Source organism: Crocodylus porosus, unplaced genomic scaffold (genome assembly GCF_001723895.1).
Source record: "Crocodylus porosus isolate Cpor-Errol unplaced genomic scaffold, CroPor_comp1, whole genome shotgun sequence".
Taxonomy (NCBI): domain Eukaryota; kingdom Metazoa; phylum Chordata; order Crocodylia; family Crocodylidae; genus Crocodylus; species Crocodylus porosus.
Genome location: NW_017728906.1, coordinates 33,326,989 through 33,345,519, shown reverse-complemented (window position 1 = coordinate 33,345,519; position 18,531 = coordinate 33,326,989). Strand labels below are relative to the sequence as shown.

Below are 18,531 nucleotides of genomic sequence, written 5' to 3'. Positions count from 1 at the left end.
GGGTTAGTGCGGTGACTGCCCTGGGAGCCAAAGCAAAGGGGCACCAACAGATGCTGCCCACCCAGGGTGGGGCATGGGATGGAGCCGCAAGTGGCTTACTTGGGGGAGGGGAGGATATGCGCGTGGAAGGACAGGGCAGGGGAGGGTGGCTCCAGCTGCCGCATGAACTCTGGGGCAAGCATGCGGGAGCATGTGCCCCCCAGAACCAGGTGCAGGGTGAAGGCAGGCTCCACTCTGGATGCCAAACTCCCTTGCTATGGCACTGGTTAGCTTAAAATGTAAGCGTGTATTAAACTATTTTGAAATATTTTCTGCTTTGAAGGTCAGCCTTAAGGGTTTATATAAGACTGCAGAGTATGAATTTTTACATAACAATATTTAAATTTAGACTAATGTTTTATAAACTTACTAACTAAACATTTAAAACTAAACATTTAATTAATGGACAATTGAATTCTTATTACTGGAAATTATGTAGGTCTTTTTTTGTATAAGAGAATGTATTAATAATACATTTCAGCAACTTTAATTATAAATTAAGAAATTCTGTGAAAAATATGTACTGAATATTTCCACATGTTTATAAGGAAAGCAAATTACACCTGTTTTTATTCTCTTCAGTTATGACTTGTAACTGTTGCCTGACAAACTCACCACACACTCCAGTTGTCCAAACTGAGAACCAAACAATGGGGGTCTGATCTTGGCGTTGTGTGATGCTTTAAAGCATGCTGTTCTTGAGAATTTCTGCCACAACCCTATAATGTCAATAACCAGAAGTGTCACAAAACCCAACTGACTACTGAGTGAGAAAAAATAAATTCAGACAATAAAACAGAACTGTAAAATAAAGACCTAAATAATTAGTTAGGCTAATTAGAGCACTGGTATGAATAGATAGATTTCTCTCTGTGAAATTTATTTACATAAGGAAAAAAGTTATTAACTGGATAATAACAACAGTAAAGAATAACTGTCAAGTAGTTGGGGATCTGGACACCTAACTTCATGTGCCATTACAAATCCAGGCTTAAAGTTCTAAAAATTGGGAAGAGTTATTAGACATACATATTCCAAATGTAATGACTTGGTGTTGTTTTAATAGTTTCTAGTACAACTTAGCACTGGCTTTTCAAAAACTGCAAGTCATCAAGATGGTGCTGGAGCCTTAAGTCTGCTAAATGCCTTTGTGCCAAGCTTCTGGATACTTTATTAGCAACTCTGAGCAGACATTTTTTACCAGACAACTACATCAACATGTTTGTATTACACCACCTTTGGATTTAAAAATAAGTGAAAATTACAGGATTAGTGAATTAAAAAAGCTATCAAGTACTTTAACAAATGCTGAAGAGTATAAAACAAAAGATACCCTATGGCCACATTTTAGACATAGCCATATTGAAGGACTTTCATCAGTTTCATCCTGAGATTTATCCTGTGCTTTATTGTCCGTCTTGCAGTCCTCACAAACGTTCCACTGCACATTCAGCAGTGCCTTTTTCAGAAGGCCTTGTTCTAACCCCTTGCGAATGTGCTTGCACACAGGTTCTACAAAAACAAAAATACACAGGAAAAAATGAGCAAGACATGTTTTTTTACCAAGCACAAAAGACAGATGCTGACATCTAGACTTGGGGGAAAAAATGCAGAATGACCATGACTCAAATCTTTTTCTGATTAAACAAGAGATTGGTAGGATACACTAAGAAACTTAGAGCTATGGCAAAGATCATACATGCCCTTTGATCAAAGAGGGCATCCTACATTTGGGACTATGGTACATAATCTGGAGCTACAGTTCAACCCTAAAATAATGACACGATCAAAAAAAATATATTACTGAATAAGAACCACTAACAGGTTGGGCCAGAGACTGACAATTTCTTTTAGTACAGACCTAGCTACCATAACCTATGCCTTTAACGCCCACAAACTAGATGACTATACTGTGTTTTACCAGGAGTTACACTTTAAATCCAATTAAACAAAAACTGAAACTAATGCAAGACACTGTACCCCTTTTTGGGGCTCCTCTAACACCTCCTGGCTCCATGATCTGAACTGTTTGCCTGTGAGAATCTAAATAGTTTAGGGATTTGTATTTTGAGCTATCAATCCCAGAAGGCTTGAGAAATCACCAAAATCTAATTGCCACAGCAGAAGCCAAATCCTTTAAAGTTGTTTGTCTTCCAGTCTAAAAGAAAGGAAGTTTCCAGAAGGGAATTTTCATGAGAGGCGACTGACTTCATTACCCATTACTACCATTACCCAATGTCTGGAAAAAAACTAGTCTCCGCCCCCAACACTGAATCAGACAACCTTCATGCCATACTTAGAGGTTAACAAGTTGCCCAGCCTTTGATGAGAAAGAAAGCTGTCACAACTTCTGGTATTACTGGTTACAAAAGTACAAAAGGGTACTCTTTGGTTTTGATATTTCTTATTTCTGATGGGCTACTTGAGTTCAATCAGCAGAAGGTTTTGGTTTTATCCTGTGTGACTGTATGCTTTCTTCATCTAGTTATTGCTTTTCCTGTTAACCAATAAACAAAAGCAATCAATTTAAGTTTTCCAAATAATTTTTTGCAGCTGGCAAATGCCTTCATTTTCTGGATGAGATGAACCATTTGATGGAAGCACTGTTAATGGTGGGAAGTGTACAGAGCAAAGTAACTAAAAACATGCAAATCTTCATAGCTCCTTTTAAATGAACTTTTCAGGTCACTTTGCAACTGGAATGACACAAGTACCTACAGCATTCTAGTGCCTGTCCTCAAATACTCCCCCCTGCCACTCCTTATACAATGAACTAGCCAACTGTCCATCAAGAACCAGGGTGGGGGAGCGGGAGTGGGCCTAGACTGCAAGCAGCAAGAGGGAAGGGGGAGTGCGCTGGGATTGGGGGAGGAAGGGCAGCACTCCATCCCTGTCCCCCACACCATTCTTGACAGGCAGTTGGCTAGTAATTTTAGAATTACAGCTCAGAAATCTTTCTTCTTTTTCAGGGCACTTTGTTGGATTGTAGCTTTGAACTGTAAACTTTTTGTAGCATGGACTCACACTTACTAAATGTTTGTGCAGTGCCTACCACAGTAGAGCTTTGACTCCCAACTTTGTATTATGGTAACATCCTGAAACCCGTGTTAATTAAGAACATAAAAATATATTTTTGCATACTATAAATATTAGCAAATTTTAAAAGTGGGAGTTCAATTTACAATTCCAAACTAAATTATGATTTTTATAGTTCTTGTATATACACTGCAACTACATTTTTGAAGTTATGACAACTTGTAATCATGTTTTCTGTAAGCTGGTTTCAATTACAGGCTATCAGATGGACTACCTCAGCTTGTAGGAGCGTTTTAGGGAACAGTTTTAAGGAGTACTTAAGTTAAAAAAAAAAAAAAGAAGAAAAAGAAAAAGACGGTGGCGAGGCTGGGTGAGGAAAGGGATGGATTTTTGACCAAATGACCTAAAAAGCACCATGGTGGCTTACATTTGGTGTGGAAAACAAGGCAGTGGGAAAGCAGAGACAAAAAAGGTAACTGAAGCTAGACAAAATTAGCTACTGCTACTGGCAAATGAAAGAGATCCTCAGAAACACAATAAAGTTTTTTGCATTTCAATCATATCCTTCTGCTACTGAAACAAACAAACAAACAAACAAAACTTTCCAAAAGCATTAAAAACAGCATCAAGAATGTATCGAGTTATTTGTCATTAGTAAACTCTGAAACCAGCTCTACAAGATGTCTGCCCAGCCAGCAACCTCATGAAATTCAATGGGATGACAAGCATATAAGTAAAGAACTATTTGTGAAAGAAATAGTTCTTAGAACTGGATTTGCCAGGTACTAAATATTAATTCTTTAATGATTTTATTCTACTTTCTTTCTTAACAAGTTTAAAATAAGAGCCATGAAGGATTTGTTTCAGTTGTGTACACATTCTCTGTAATCATCTCTTCAAAGCTGCATAAATAACTATTGTAAATGCCTAATGCAGTGGTTCTCAACCTTTTTAGACTTGATACACCCATTGGAAATGCTAGCTCCAACTGTTCACTTATTTTTGACTCCAGAAAAAGATAAATTCTTGTAAGGAACTCAGAAATGCCACACAAGAAGACTGTTTCTAACACTATGGATTCCTATTTGAAATCTCTGGGTTTATCTTGTGAAACATGTATATACACATAATATTATTAACATTGTGTGGCACCCGGGTTGAGAACCCCTGGCCTAACGATTATTAACTGGATTCAATTGTACACAGTTCAAAATTAAATTAAACATTTCCTCCTACAGGGCTATTGAGGTTTTTGAAGATGTTTGTATTTATGAAACATACCCTGAATATCCAGAGACTCATCTGTCTGCGCTGTTTTGCCTTTCGTTCGTTTCCTTCCCATGTTAATGTCTGGTAGTGTTTCTTATGCAGAAAAGTGACCTAGAGAAGAAATAAAAATATTACGTTAGATTTTATTTATAGGTGGTTTTACATAAAACAGCAGCAATAAGACCAAAAACCACATCCCAAATAAATTAACCTGTTGTTTGAAATAAGTTTGTCTTCTTGAAAGTGTTATATTGAAGATCAGAGTCCAAAAGATTGTGTAGCATTTCTCCCAACTACACAGTTGGTCCAACAGAAGTATCATCAAAATAAGTCTTTGCTTCTCACATTTCCTAGACCATTACACCTTGAACACTCCAATCCTACTATACTTTAATATGTAAAAGCCACAACAGTTTCCTCTAACATACACTGGAATGTGGCTTTTCCAAGTGATCTAAGCCCTGAGATCAGTGAGATTATATAGCAGGGGTTGGCAACCCCTGGCATGCATGCCAAGCATGGCACGTGAAGCCATTTTCCTCAGCAAGTGTTGGGGCTGTGATGGGGAGGCAGCAGCTGTTTGCAGCCTCCTGGCTGCAGCCAGCCCTGGCTCTGGGTAGCTGTTGCCAGCCAAGAGCCTGGGCTGCTTCCAGCAGCCAGCTGGGAGGATGGAAGCCCTGCTGCAAGCAGCCTGGGTTCTATGGCTACCAGCAGCTACCCAGAACCTGAGCCGGCTGCAGCCGGGAGGCTGCAAACAGCTGCTATCTCCCAGCCCGACCCGGCCCCAGGCTCCAGAGAGGCAGCAGGCGCCAAAAATGCTCACCGCTGTGCAGCCCTTGCCGTGGCTTCTGCAGAGCAGCATGTGGAGCCCAATGCAGCAGGGCACAGCAGGGGGTGAAGAAAGCTGCCTGCTGCTCCAAGCTCCCCGCTGCTCTAGCCACACTAGCAAGGTAGACATTGAGGGTTTTTTTGGCACTCCAGCCAAAAAACATTGCCTACCCATTATACAGGGATGTTGCAGCTTATAAGAGAGGGGTTAAACTCAGTCAAATTCCCCTACATTTTTTTTTGGATATACACTCATACAATAAGGCCTAGAAAGTTTTAAAGTGTGATAAGCATGCTATGGGCTCCATCCCAATTAAATCTTCAAATGACTTATTTTCTTGTCAGCTTGGATCAAGTGTAGATCTTTGTTTTTATTTCAGTGAAAACGTCTTTTACTTCTGAGGCCATGTTCAGCAACGCAAGGTAAAATATTCTTATCCTACTGCAACCAGGTGACAACATACTGACTGCTCAGATTTCTGTCTGCTGCACAGAGCTTTCTGTTCTAGGAAGTTTTTGCCTTCTTTGCTTCACAAGGCGCACCCAACAACCAACACAACTGGAATCTATTCTTTACATAAACTCCAAAACTAACAGTTTTTTTTAATTAATATATTTCATGTTCCAGGCAAAATCAGCCAAATCAGTTCCAGATCACATTGACCAAGCAGAACTCAAATCATTCTAAAAAATCACATCGATTGAGCCAGCAGAACTCAATTGTTCTAAATACTATGTATGGCACTACAACTAGCAAGCATCCTCCATACCAACAGAGAGCATCTGAAGTCCCAGACTTAAGAGTCTAGAATGGAGGCTGCTTGCCTATAGTATCCGGGGGCATCTGAATCCCAAGACCTCTGGGCTTGGGCCTGCAAGTAGGATGCCCACCAATGGATCTGGGAGTATCTTAAGTCCCAGTGTGAGAGCCTGGGATGGAGGACACCCTCCAAAACTAACAAGTTTGATTTTTCTTTTGGAAATTTTTTAACGTTTTAAGTCAAATTAGCCAGATGAGTTTTGCTCAGTCAAAAGGATTTGGAACTGAACTGTTCAAACACTACATGTGGTGCTGCAACTGGCAAGTACCCTCCACCTCAGACTTTTCAGCCTAGGCCTTCAAATACTTCCCAATCAATCAGCAGGGATACTATGTGCAAGCCTAAACCTGGAGGCTTGGGGTTTGGATGCCCCTGATCTTGCTTGCCCTCAGACAATCAGACAATGACTGCAGGATCAAGCTAGATCCACAAGAAGCACCCAACCATAGGCATCTCAATGGAGCCTTAGGCAAACAACAGGTCTGAGCTGTGACTGGAAGCAGACAAGAGTAGAGCTCCAGGGTGACTCCTAACAGGCATTTTTTCAGCCCCTTTTATTTTTAGGGAAAAGAAGTCCCAGGGAGCACTCTCCTTTCTGGCCACACTGGCTCAGGGAACGACTGCCAAGAAAACAGGGAGCTGCTGCCCTGAAACCAGGCCTTGAGAGCAGTGTTTACAGGCTGCTCAGACTCAAGAAGGCAGGAGTCTCTGCAATCAACTCCCCCTGCAAGGCTAGGACTGCAAGGGCCCGCCTTACGTGCCCAGCACCCCCGCCCACCTTTGCCTGGCCCAGAGCTAGGCAGGGACACATCATGCCCATGCCGCCGACGAGCACGGGAGAACGCCGACACCCTCCCTCTCACACGAACGGCTCTCCCCACCCCCACTCGAGCGCAACCTATTTTGCTCGGCGAAATAGGCCACCTGCCAGCTCCGATTGGCCGGCTCAGCGCCACCTGCACCCGCCTCTCCCCGCGATGACCGACAGCCACTAGAACCAATAGGAAGGCCGCAGAGCGTTCCATTCCTCCCCCCTCCGCCCCCGCTGGCCGGAACCGGAGACGGAGGCAAGGTATCTCGCTCCCACGCGCGAAAGGAGAAAAATCACTCGTCCGGGGCAGTCTCAGCGAGCAGGGCCGAGACTGCGGCATTGAGGGCCCTTACCTGTCAGTGTCGTGAACCGATTTGTTTTACGACACATCCTTCCAGGTTCGGTATAGGTTTCCAGTTTTCCGCTCGGCCGCAGCAGAGTTGTGGGCACGGCTACGCCGGTACCGGAAGGAGCGTTCCTTGAGAGCCCAGCTTCCGGTGCGTTGCATGCTGGGAATCGAGCGGAAAGGTGACGTATACAGTTCCGCTTCCTTTTCCAGCGCTCGTTCAGAAACTTGGTTGGCTCAATTTTGGGCGCATGGTCAGTTTCAGCTGGGGGGAGGAGGAGCCGTCGCCGTCGCCGTCGCCGTCGCGCATGTGCAGTTCGAGGAGAGCGAGACGCAGGTGTGCATACGCAGTATGAGTAGGGGTAGAGGAAGCAGGTGTGGCGCGTGCGCAGTATCAGCGGGGAGGGAAACGCCGTAGGACTGGGCAGGTTCGATTTGGACCTTGCAGTCTGCCAACCTCCCCCGCCTCAGCCGCAGAACATTGGGCTCGGGGAGTTCGAATCCGTTGGGCGGCGCCCCGCCCTACGGCTTCCTCGTGCTTTGCGTTAGGGGCCAAAGCCCCGTCCCTGGTAGGCTGCTGCAGTGGTCTGTGCAGGGCTGGTGCGGCGGGAGGCAGGGTGGGACAGGGCATTCTCATTTTAGCAGGGAGCTGTGCTTAGCTGCCTTAGTCCGGTGTTGCCAGATGTGCGTTATTATCATACTTGTGCAATAATTTCAGCCCTTGTGTGATCACTAATAGTAAGTGTTTAAAACGTACAATAATTTCTGAGGCAGCTAGTTGGAGCAGGGTATGCAAAACCCAGGTCACCCTTGGAGAGTCTTAAATGACTTTTGGGGTGGCTGATTTTGAGCTTCCAATTACGATAATTGCATATTTAAGACCTGACAGCACTGCCTTGGTCTCAGTGAAGGCAGGGGAGAGGTGCACCTTGCAGGCTGACGTCAGCATGGGTGGCAAAGTTCTTTGTGTAGATTGTGATATCGTTTATTAGACCAACTGAGTAGTTGGAACAAAGTTCTTAGGAAGCTTTTGGGTGCAGTCACCCTTCCTTAGACATAGGGAGTCTACTGGTCTGAGACTCCAAGGAATGAGAGAAGCTGAAAGTGTGGAGGGTTGTCAGTAAAAATGTAAATAGGTAGAGATAAGCAAGGCAAAAAGAAAAGCAGGGAGGAGGAAGAGAGCAGGAGGCAAAAAAAGTCAGAGGGAGACAACAGAGGTGACATCAGGAATAAATTCTTTACAATGAGGGTTGCCAAAACATGGAATACGCTTCCAGTGGAGGTGGTGCTTTCCCCTACCTTGGAGGTATTTAAGAGGAGATTGGACAAACACCTGGCTGGGGTCATCTGACCCCAGCATTCTTTCCTGCCTAGGGCAGGGGGTCGGACTCAGTGATCTAATAGGTCCCTTCTGACCCTAAAATCTATAAAAATAAAATACAAGGTGAAAAAGAGGCAGTCTGTGAAAAAGGAAATAGTTGGAGCAGGAAAGCAGGAATGGGAGAACGTAAAAGAGGGACAGGATGTCAGTGAAAATATAAAATGGTAGAAATCAGAAAAAAGGTAAGGCAGGGGAGGGAGGGGAAAGAAAGCGGGACAAAAAAGGCCAAAGGGAAAACACTACATAGGTAATAAATACAAGGTAAAAAAGAGGTTAGCAATAAAAAGGAGTGGGTGGGCTTTTGGCAGCCCTCAGCATATATGGGCTGAGGTGGGGCTGGGGAAGCCCACACATCGCTGCTCTAGATTGTGAGGTGCATCTCTGCCCTGCCTCTTCTGCCATGCACCCAGGACAGCAGTTCTCAACTTTTCCTTTGCTGCCCCAGGGCAGCCTCACATCCCCTCTCCCTCAGCTCCTCATTTTCACTGTCAACTGAAATAAGAATATTTCTGCGGCCAAGAACTGGAAAAGACCACAAGTGCGGGTTTCTGTTTGAAATCCCTGGTTTATACTGCGAATCCAGCTTGCACAACTACCAGCGCTAACATTGTGTGGCGCTTTGCGGCACCCTGGAAAGGATCTTGAGGCCATGGGTGTTGGTGCAGCACTCTAGTTGAGAACCGCTGACCTAGTATCATCCAAACTAAATCTGAGCCTTTGCTTTACATCATTGTCAGCAGAAATCTGTGTGTGTGGCAACATGCCACCTTCCAGGCTCAGACTTCTTATTAAAGCTTCACAGAAGGAGACTCTGAGGCTACCAATGCCTGACCCCCTGAAATGGGAAAGCCAGCTTTTCTCTCCTGTACCTGCCTTATATATTTTTTTTTTCTCAGTGGAATGTGGCTGTATGCATTTTGTTGTTGTATGTGCATGTACAGACCTGCCAGTAGTAAAAAAGGTGGCAAAGCTTATTTTTGTCAGTGAAATAAATATAAACATGTTTAAATACATGCAGTGAGCCAGTCCCCTGAGCAAGACCATGCTATTTTTGCAGTTCCTGTTATGATTGTATAATCATTCTGCAAAAATAGGGAGGGTATATCTGTATTCCACATGTTGCTGGAATAAGATCCCTAAAGGTGGCATCAGCAGCATAGCAAACTGTGAGTGCTGAAATAACACAAATGACTGAATTCAAATCCCCTTCCCCTCAGTAATCCAAAGAGGTTTCAGTTTGTAAATATAGTGTGAAATCCTGGTTCTACTTAAAATCAGTGTAAACACTGAGACACTGCAAAAATAGTGTGTGAAGTATTAGCCTCTCCCTGCAGGTCATTATTAATTGATTTTGGTGGACTTTTATGAATTAATGTTATTTATGGAAAAATTCCAGGAATGACTAGTGAGCCTGTTTCTGTATTAGATTAGGAAAATTTTCCTAATTTCTTCTTTATTTAGGAAGCAGCCAAAACACAGCTGAAATGACTAATTGGGAAGAAGCTGAAGTACAAATTTCTGAGTTGGACCTTCTTTCTAGCATGTTTCCTGATGAAGATGAGTTTATTGTGACAGACCAGCTGGCTTTAGCAGAACTAAAATACTGTGTTGAAAATCAGTCTTCAGAGATGCCATCTTCAAAAGTTCAGTTTACCCTAAATGTGAAGCCACAGGTTCCTGATGCTACTATGGTAATATGGACCTATTTTTTATATTAAAATTTCACTTTTTTTTTTAATAATCAGATTTTAATGTTCTTTTCCACCCCCACAGGTAGAGTTTTCGTTGTTCTTTGCATTGCCACTAAAATACCCAACTGTTTTACCAGAAATTACCGTCAGGTACTACATATTTTTATATAGAAATAAAACGTACTACATCAGTCCCAGTACAATAACATTCCCTGTTACAGTAACTATGTTCACTTATTACCTGATTTTTCCTGTTTGACATTTACAGGTGAATGTCACTATAAAATCCATAGTTGACCTGTGTCTTAAAGACTAAAATGTGACTTTACCTAACACATCTAAGATAGTATTACTATAGATCAGTAATTTTCCACCAATTGTAAGCTAAAACACAGAATTCTTAGAACTTTCTGATTTCCCTACCTTTTAAAAATATGCTATATTGCAACTAAATTTTAAGATAAATTCATATTTCTCCCTTAGGTCATCCTCATTAAGTCGATCACAGCAAATTCAACTGAACACAGATCTGAAAAACTACTTGATAAGACACTGCAGTGGTGAACCCTGTGTACTAAGTGCAAGGGAATGGGTTAAAGATCATGCATCGGCATATACTGACAAAGAGACTTCATCTTCCTCAGTGGTGACATCAAGTGCCATGGAATCAGAAGATGCCATTTTTACTAGGTTGTGGATTTATAGTCATCACATCTACAACAAACACAAAAGAAAGAATATTGTTGATTGGGCTAAGGAGCTCTCTCTATCTGGGTTTTGCATGCCAGGGAAGCCAGGTGTTGTTTGTGTAGAAGGCCTTCAGAGTACTTGTGAAGAGTTCTGGGCAAGGTCAGCTTTACTGTTTTTTAAATGGCACGGATGATTATTTATAATTGTGTTTTGTCTTGTGGGTTTGGTTGGCAAATGGTCACCACATTGTAATAATGCAGGTAAAGTTTTTATAACTAAGTTGTTTATCATAACATGTTTGTAACTTTTCATATGTCCAACTACTGCCATTTGTCACATCTATCAGAATCATTAATGTGGGTCTGTTCATTGGCCAGTGGGGAGTTCTCGCTTGACAAATGTGTCTTTTGTTTTCTTCATCTCTGTATCGGTATAGCAGCTGCTAGGATGCAGTGCCATCAGTGTTGTTTATATTGTTTAATGTTACTTCTGTTGTTTGTAGTTCTGAGTTGTGTAGATTCAGTACAACTTAGCATATTTAGAAATAATGAAAGAGCAAGAAAATTCCTAACATAGACAAAACCAAGGTGTATGATTATATTGAAATCTCAACTTTGTTGATTGCCTGCTTGTATTATTCTGTGAGTAATGAAACTAAGTGCCTTCAATTACTAGGGAGATTCAAGTATATAGAAACAATGCTCTGTTTCTAGGAATGTTTGCATGTGTCTGATATTTTACATAAGGCTAAAGAACTATGTAACAGGTGTATTTGTACCAGATATATGCACAACTGAAATTGGTTTAAAAAAAACAATCCTTGTTTTATAATACTTTATAAAAAATGGAATTTTACAGATTCATATTTTTTTTGTTTTCAGAGTCAGAAAATTAACATGGAAGAGAATCTTAATTCGCCACAGAGAAGACATGTCTTTGGAAGCAGGGCATGCTGAAATAAAGAAACAAAGAAAATTTTCATCTTTTGAAGAAAAAGTTTTTGATGCACATGGTAACAGAGGAAATCATATGGATCTGGGACAGCTATATCATTTTTTAGATGAAAGAGGATGTGCTGATATTTTTCAGATGTACTTTGGAGTTGAAGGACGTTAGATTATTAAGCATCCAAGCATTTGGAAAATTGTGCAGTGGTCCTGGAATAGCTTATTTCCCTCCCACTTCTGAAGTAATTGATTGGCAAGGGAAATGTGATTTTTATGATGCATCTAGTTTTCCATGAAAACAAATAGCAATCCTGAAAATGATTAGATGAATGCCTTGATACTAAATTTGATTTTAAGGGCAAGATCAGAGATGTCCTAATTACAAGGACAGAAAATTCCTCTGTAGAATTACTGGACAGAGATCTAACGTGGTGTTCAAAGTACAACCACACACCAGATCCAGCCTGTGGGGTTCCCAACAGGTTTGGAAATTTGGTGGCATGGAAGCAGTGGTAGCATTAATTACCATAACTCTGGGAGCCTTGGCTACTGCTCCCTCACCATTACGTTTCCAGACCCATGGGTAGCCTCACCAGCTGGTTGCTACAACCTTGCGTGTTGGATCAGTCTGGTGCACAAGGCTGTCCTGTGGTAGATCAAGAACTCAGAGGTGGACCCAGACCCTGCAAGCCAGGTCTGGCTGAGAAATGAGTCACACTCCACTCGTCCAGCCTACTCAGCGTAAATGCAGTTCATTGATCTAGAACATGACGTTATTGAGAAGGAAATTGTATCTATGAACAGGTAAGGAATCAGAGGTGTGTGATTTTTTTTTTTTTTTTTTTTTTCTCCTCCCAATAATTGCAGCTATTTTAATTAGACAATCTCTCTAAGGAAACACTGACTTTTTTACATAATTGAACACTATGTTTACATAGGTACCAAAAGACTTTTTGATGGCAGACATTTTTATTATTTTTATTTAATATTTACTGCTTATCCTACTCTTGGGTGAATATGGTGCTTTACAAAAACAGGGCTTGGCCTCTGCCTCTTATTCATGCAAGTCATTTTACTGAAACAAGTGAGTAAAAATAACAGGATAACTGTTTGCAAAGGCAAGGGATTTGAATTGCTCCAAAGAATTAACTATAATAGATTTGTTATTATTATTGGACATTGATGGAGTCCCGATTAGGCCAAGACTCTACCCCATATGACAATAAAAACTGTCCTTATGTAGGATTTACACTTTGCAGACCTATACACTTAGAAATCAGAAGCACGATTTATGTAAGAGAGTGTTTGCTGGGTCAGCTTACAATAGCTTGAGTCAGACTTCAACAAAGTTGTCATGAAGCAGTTCATAATAAAGCATCAAACACTGAACCTTAATTGTTTATTTTTTTCCCCTCTGTGTATGCAGTGGGCATTTTAAAGATTGAAATTACATTTGTTTCATAAAACACATGCTTTGGGTGATAAAGATGATAGCAATAGGATTACTGAGTTGATACACTGTACACTACACTGTGCAATTAACATTAAGAGTTAAAACCTCTTCTAGGCCCCAGGTGGTTTTTTACATGTTTTAAGGAAATAGTGGGGTTGCCTTCAAGACTATAATTCCATGCTGGTTCTAAGCTTTCCTAAAGTGTTGCATTCCATCTGCCTAGAATGGGATTATTCCACCCTACAGAAGTTATTTACGGTTGGTTGGAAATCTCCGTAGTTGCCCAAAAGATTGCCAGAACCTCTTACTGAAATCAATTTGGATGGGGTCTGTTCTGCAATTTGCACAGAAGTGTTTGGACTTGGGTTCAAAAAAAGGATCCGGCTGCCTTTGTGTTAGGGTCCCCGGCGCAAGCATCCCCATGTGCATTCCCCTTTGTTGGAGCTTGGCAGAGCCTTGGCTTAACACCCATTCAGGTGGTTAGCAAAGCAGAGGTTGGTTTCTGTTTTGGAGGTTCCTGCCCTGTTCTGTCATCTGTCACCACTGAGAACAATCTAGCTCCATCCTCTTGAACCCCTCTTCAGATAGTTGAAGGCTGCAATTAAATTCCCTGTCTCCTCAAGACTAAGTTCCTTCTGCCTCTCCTCGTAAGTCATGTGCCATAGCCCCCTTATTATTTTCATTCCACTCCACTGGACTCTCTGTGCTGCAACTTTTTTACATCGTTTCTGTAGTGGAAAGCCCGAAACTGGCACAGTACGCCTGATGTGGCTTCTCCAGCACAGAATAGGGGGAATAATTACTTCCCTTGATCTGCTGGCACTCCTCCTAATTCAGCCCAATATGCTGTTGGCCTCCTTCCCATGGGCACGTTGTTGACTTATACCCAGTTTATTGTCCACTGTAACACTCGGATCCTTTTCTGCAGAGCTGCTGCTTAGCTAGTCGGTCCCCAGCCTGTACCAGTGCATGGGATTGTTCTATCCTAAGTGCAGAATTTTGCACTTGTCCTTGTTAAACATCATGAGATTCCTTTTGGCGGAATCCTCAGAGTTGTCTAGGTCATTTTGAATCCTAGCCATACCTTCCAGTGTATCTACCACAAATCTCAGGTTGGTGTCATCTGCAAACTTGCTTAGGGTACAATCTATCCCATCTAGATGGTTAATGAAGATATTGAACAAAACCAGCCCCAGGACTGACCCCTAGGGCACTCCACTTGATCCTAGCTGCCAGCTAGACCCTAAGCCATTGATCACTTCCCATTGAACCTGAGAATCCAACCCAGGGACGATGTGTAGGGGGTACATGTGCACCCCTTACAAACAAGCGCCACCGACACTGTCGCCACTTGCCACCCCACTGCTGGCAGCATTTGCAGGCAGTCCACGATCGCTGCTGGACGCTGCTGCCGGCAGCACCTGTGTGTGGTTGCCAACCCCTAGTTAGTGCTCACACCCTGCTGACAGTGTCAGTGGCTTCTGCGGGAGCTCTGCGCTTACTGCCACCATTCTCCTGCTGTCACTAGCACCAGCGCCAGCATGAACAACGTAGGGGCATGCATCTTTCATGATCCAACCTGCTTTCTGTCCACCTTACTGTCCATTCATCCAGCCCATACTTCCTTCTCTTGCCTGCAAGAATGTTGTGTGTGACTGTAACAAAAGCCTTGCTGAAGTCAAGGTATATCACATCCACTGGTTTCCCTGCATCCACAGAGCCAGTCATCTCATCATAGAAGCAATCAGGTTGGTCAGGAATGACTTGCACTTGGTGAATCCATGTTGGCTGTTCCTAATCACCTTCAAGTGCTTAGAAATGGATTTCTTAAGGACTTGCTCCATGATTTTTCCAGGGAATGAGATGAGGCTGACTGTTCTGTAGTTCCCTGGATCCACCTTCCCTTTCTTCAACATGGGCACTACATTTGCCCTTATCCGATCACCATGAATTTTCAAAGATAATGGCCAGCAGCTCTGCAATCGCACTGGACAACTCCCTTAGCACCCTTGGGTACCTCCTGTTGGGCCCCACGGAGTTCACATCCAGCTTTCCTAAATAATCCCTATACTGTTCTTTTGCCACTGTTGGCTGCACACCTCACCCCAAACTGTGCTGCCAGTTACAATAGTCTGGGAGCTGACCTTGCCTGTGAAGATGGAAGTAAAGGCATTGGGTACTTCAGCATTTTCTGTCACTAGGTTGCCTCCCCCATTCAGTAAGGAACCCACACTTTCCCTGATCTTCCTCTTGCTAACATACTGCTAGAAGCCATTTTTGTTACACTTCACGTCCCTTGCTAGCCGCAACTCCAGTTGTGCTTTGTCCTTCCTGATGTTATCCCTGCATGCCCAAACAATATTCTTATACTTCTCCCTCATCATCTGTCCAAGCTTCCATTTCTTGTAAGCTTCCTTTTTGTGTTTAAGGTTATTGAAAAATTCTTTGCTAAGACAAGCTGGTCACCTGCCATATTTGCTATTCTTCCTGGACATCGGGATGGTTCCTGGGCATTGGGATGGTTTGTGCCAATCTCAGAGGGGGGGGAGGAGGAGGGGTACTGGCTGGTGCTTCTTTCAGCGCCCCCACTCCCCGGCTGGTGAGGGTCAATCTCGGGGGGGGAGGGGGATGTGCCCCCTGTGCCCCCCTTATGTGTCACCTGTGTCAGGGTGATTGAAGTCCCCCATGAGAACTAAGGCTTATGATCTGGAAGCTTCTGCTAGTTGTCTGAAGAAAGCCTTATCCACCTCATTCACTTGGTCTGGCAGGGTGACCACCTGTCCCTAATTGGGCAGGCAGTCCTGGAATGGGAACATCATGTCCTGGTCTGGGACATCATTTGTCCTGGATTTGTAGTATCCTGCAGGGATCCAGGTTTGGGAAGTGGCAGGTTTCCTCTTGCAGGCTGCTTGTGACTGCCAAGAGTGGGACATGGGGCACCACATGCATGTGTGCACCTGAACACGTGTACTTGGCTGGAAATACAGCTGCTGGGCACCATGGACAGCATCTCCCTGTGGCTAAATCTGTTTTGGGGAAAGACCATGGTGGGGCAGATTATGGCCCCTATGGTGATGGAGAGAATGGGGCCGGGGCTGGAGGCACTGCCCAGTCAGTGCAGTACATGGGGCTCGGGGTAGGAGCAGGATGGAGCCATGGGCAGCAATCAAGGGGCTGCTGGTAGGGGTGACTCCCCACCTCTGTGTGCACTCCCAGGGGGGAATTGAGGGGTGTGCCCCCCAGAGTTGTGTATGGAGCAGATATGGGCTGCCTGCTTGTTGTAGGGTCAGGGCTCCCCACCCTGCTGCCCTCCTCCGGGAGCCCTATGCTGTCCACGCCACCATGGCAAGGTGCCCCTGCTCACCTGGCTGCAGCAGGGTGACAGCAGCGTGGACTTGTGCCCCTGCAGCTACTGGGCGAGCAGGGGCACATGGCAGGTGCACAGCTCCCAGGGCAGTGGGGCAGTGAGCCCCAAGCCTGCAGCGGGCAGCCTGCAGCTATCCTCACTCCATTAGGCTCTGCTCCAACTGTGCTGCCAGCAGGGGCAGAGGGGAGAAGGATAGGCAGGCACTTGTCCTTCCTTTCCATTTTGAAGAGGTGGTCACCCTATGTTCTGCTGGTCTATAGCAGACTCCCACCAGTACATCACCCTTATTGCTCTCCCCTCTAACCTGAACCCATAGACTTCCAACAGCCTGGTTTCCAGTTTCATACTGGAGCTCTGAGCAATCATATGGCTCTTTTACATAAAGCACAACTTCTCTTTTCCCTTGCCTGTCCTTCCTGAACAGTTTATACCCACCCACGACAGTGCTTCAAGCATGCGAGCTTCCACCGTGTCTCTGCCATTCCAGTCACCTCATAGTTCCTTGACTGTGTGAGGACTTCTGAATAAATCCCTTTAAAAATCATTTTTGTTGAATTCTGCAACTGTGTAGAGTCAAGAAGACCACATGGTATCTATCTATCCTGCCTGCCTCCCTCCCTTTCTTCTTGTACCCTTGCGACCAGGTCTTTAGCTGAATTCACAGGTGTGTTGGAATCTGCCACGGCTGCATTCTGAGCGCTTCTGCTATGGCCTCAAACTTGAGTGCAACAGAGCTCAAGGCTATTGAGGTAAAACATCTGCTCAGCCTTTTGGCTCAGATCAAGCGTAGTCCTGGGGCATCCAAGTCCCAAGACCACTGTGGTTGGGCCTGCACATAGGATGCGTGCTGATGGATTTGGAGTATCTGAAGTCCCAGGGTTAGTTATGGGGGATGCTCGCCAGTTGTAGCGCTTGAGTTCTGCTTGCTCAATCGATACAGTTTTTGGAACTCAACTGATACGATCTGGAACTGATCTGACCTGGACCATAGAATATATCAATAAACAAAATAAATACACTCCGAGATATAACTAGGAAGGTTGGCTCCCTGGGAGGCGAGGGCCAAGAATTAGGGAGGAGCGGGAGCGTGTCTCCTGGCTATCTCCGGTTGCAAGTGTTGCGTTGGCCCTCTCTCCCGTGAGCCCTCCTTCTGGTGCTCCTCCTAATCAGCACCTGGAGCCTGCGCCACTTGCCGGGCCCTAGTTCCGGCAGCTGGTTGGGGCAGAGCTTGCAAAGTTGAGGCTACAGCAGAAGCGCGCACGATGCGGGACCCCAGCACAGCCGGTCACTGAGTCGAGGAGGTGGATGCCCTGTGGTCTCCTTGTCTCTGCACGCTTGCAGAATTCAGCAGACCCCGTCCCCTTCCCAGAGCTGCTCTCCGTGTTCTTAAAGCTAGAATACTTGCGCAGGCGCGAAGAGTCACTCCCTCGGCAGCTTGGGCCCCGCCTGTGACGCAGCACGCGGGGAAACCCCGGCCCGGAAGTCGCGTCCTCGTTCTCCTGGCCCAGCGCTCGCTCAGTTTGGGCCCGGGTTTGGGTGCTTCTGCCGCCGCCGCCGCCATGGGCGGGAAGAACAAGCAGCGAACCAAGGGCAACGTGCGCGTGAGTCGGGGGGGCAGAGCGGGCCCTCGGGAGCGGCTGCGCCAGCCAGACCCCCGCGCGGGCCCTTCCGTCCGTTGGGGGGCGGCGACACACACACCACAGCTACACACACACACACACAGACCACCCAGACAGGCATACACATTACACATGTGCACACGCGCGTGCCACACACACGTAGGTACATGCACACTACACACACCATGTACCACATATATCACATTGTACACACACACACACACACACACACA

General features: G+C 44.7%; 3 protein-coding genes across 7 annotated transcripts in view; 2 read left to right on the top strand and 1 right to left on the bottom strand.

Moving 5' to 3' along the window:
• USP16 (ubiquitin specific peptidase 16) overlaps nucleotides 1-7,345 on the bottom strand; it is a 28,155-nt gene extending 20,810 nt beyond the window's left edge. Inside the window, exons 1-4 of the mRNA XM_019528790.1 lie at nucleotides 7,158-7,345; nucleotides 4,357-4,455; nucleotides 1,373-1,551; nucleotides 655-758 (exon numbers count right to left, since the gene is read on the bottom strand). Coding sequence (XP_019384335.1) covers nucleotides 655-758; nucleotides 1,373-1,551; nucleotides 4,357-4,417 — 344 coding nt within the window. The 5' untranslated portion in view covers nucleotides 4,418-4,455; nucleotides 7,158-7,345. The remainder of the gene's footprint in view (nucleotides 1-654; nucleotides 759-1,372; nucleotides 1,552-4,356; nucleotides 4,456-7,157) is intronic.
• Nucleotides 7,158-13,254, top strand: RWDD2B (RWD domain containing 2B). Of its 5 annotated transcripts, none has more exons than XM_019528798.1 (5): nucleotides 7,158-7,506; nucleotides 9,993-10,222; nucleotides 10,305-10,372; nucleotides 10,706-11,071; nucleotides 11,794-13,254. In XM_019528798.1, exons 1-5 carry the CDS (start codon nucleotides 7,311-7,313, stop codon nucleotides 12,026-12,028), a joined length of 1,095 nt encoding a protein of 364 aa, XP_019384343.1. In that variant the 5' UTR covers nucleotides 7,158-7,310; the 3' UTR covers nucleotides 12,029-13,254. The 5 variants fall into 5 exon arrangements, with proteins under 5 accessions (XP_019384343.1, XP_019384346.1, XP_019384345.1 ...); XM_019528801.1 differs by having other exon boundaries at nucleotides 7,222-7,301; XM_019528800.1 differs by having other exon boundaries at nucleotides 7,252-7,332.
• Nucleotides 13,255-18,189: 4,935 nt separating this feature from the next.
• Nucleotides 18,190-18,531, top strand: part of LTN1 (listerin E3 ubiquitin protein ligase 1) — a 52,892-nt gene continuing 52,550 nt past the window's right edge. The window contains exon 1 of the mRNA XM_019528785.1: nucleotides 18,190-18,280. Coding sequence (XP_019384330.1) covers nucleotides 18,239-18,280 — 42 coding nt within the window. The 5' untranslated portion in view covers nucleotides 18,190-18,238. The remainder of the gene's footprint in view (nucleotides 18,281-18,531) is intronic.

Excerpts from the sequence above, each read along its gene's own strand:
- RWDD2B (XM_019528798.1), top strand. The coding sequence starts at position 7,311 with ATGCTGGGAATCGAGCGGAAAGGTGACGTATACAGTTCCGCTTCCTTT. Across the intron at positions 10,223-10,304 it reads AGGTTCCTGATGCTACTATG|GTAGAGTTTTCGTTGTTCTT; the intron begins GTAATATGGACC and ends CCACCCCCACAG. Across the intron at positions 11,072-11,793 it reads TGTGAAGAGTTCTGGGCAAG|AGTCAGAAAATTAACATGGA; the intron begins GTCAGCTTTACT and ends TTTTGTTTTCAG.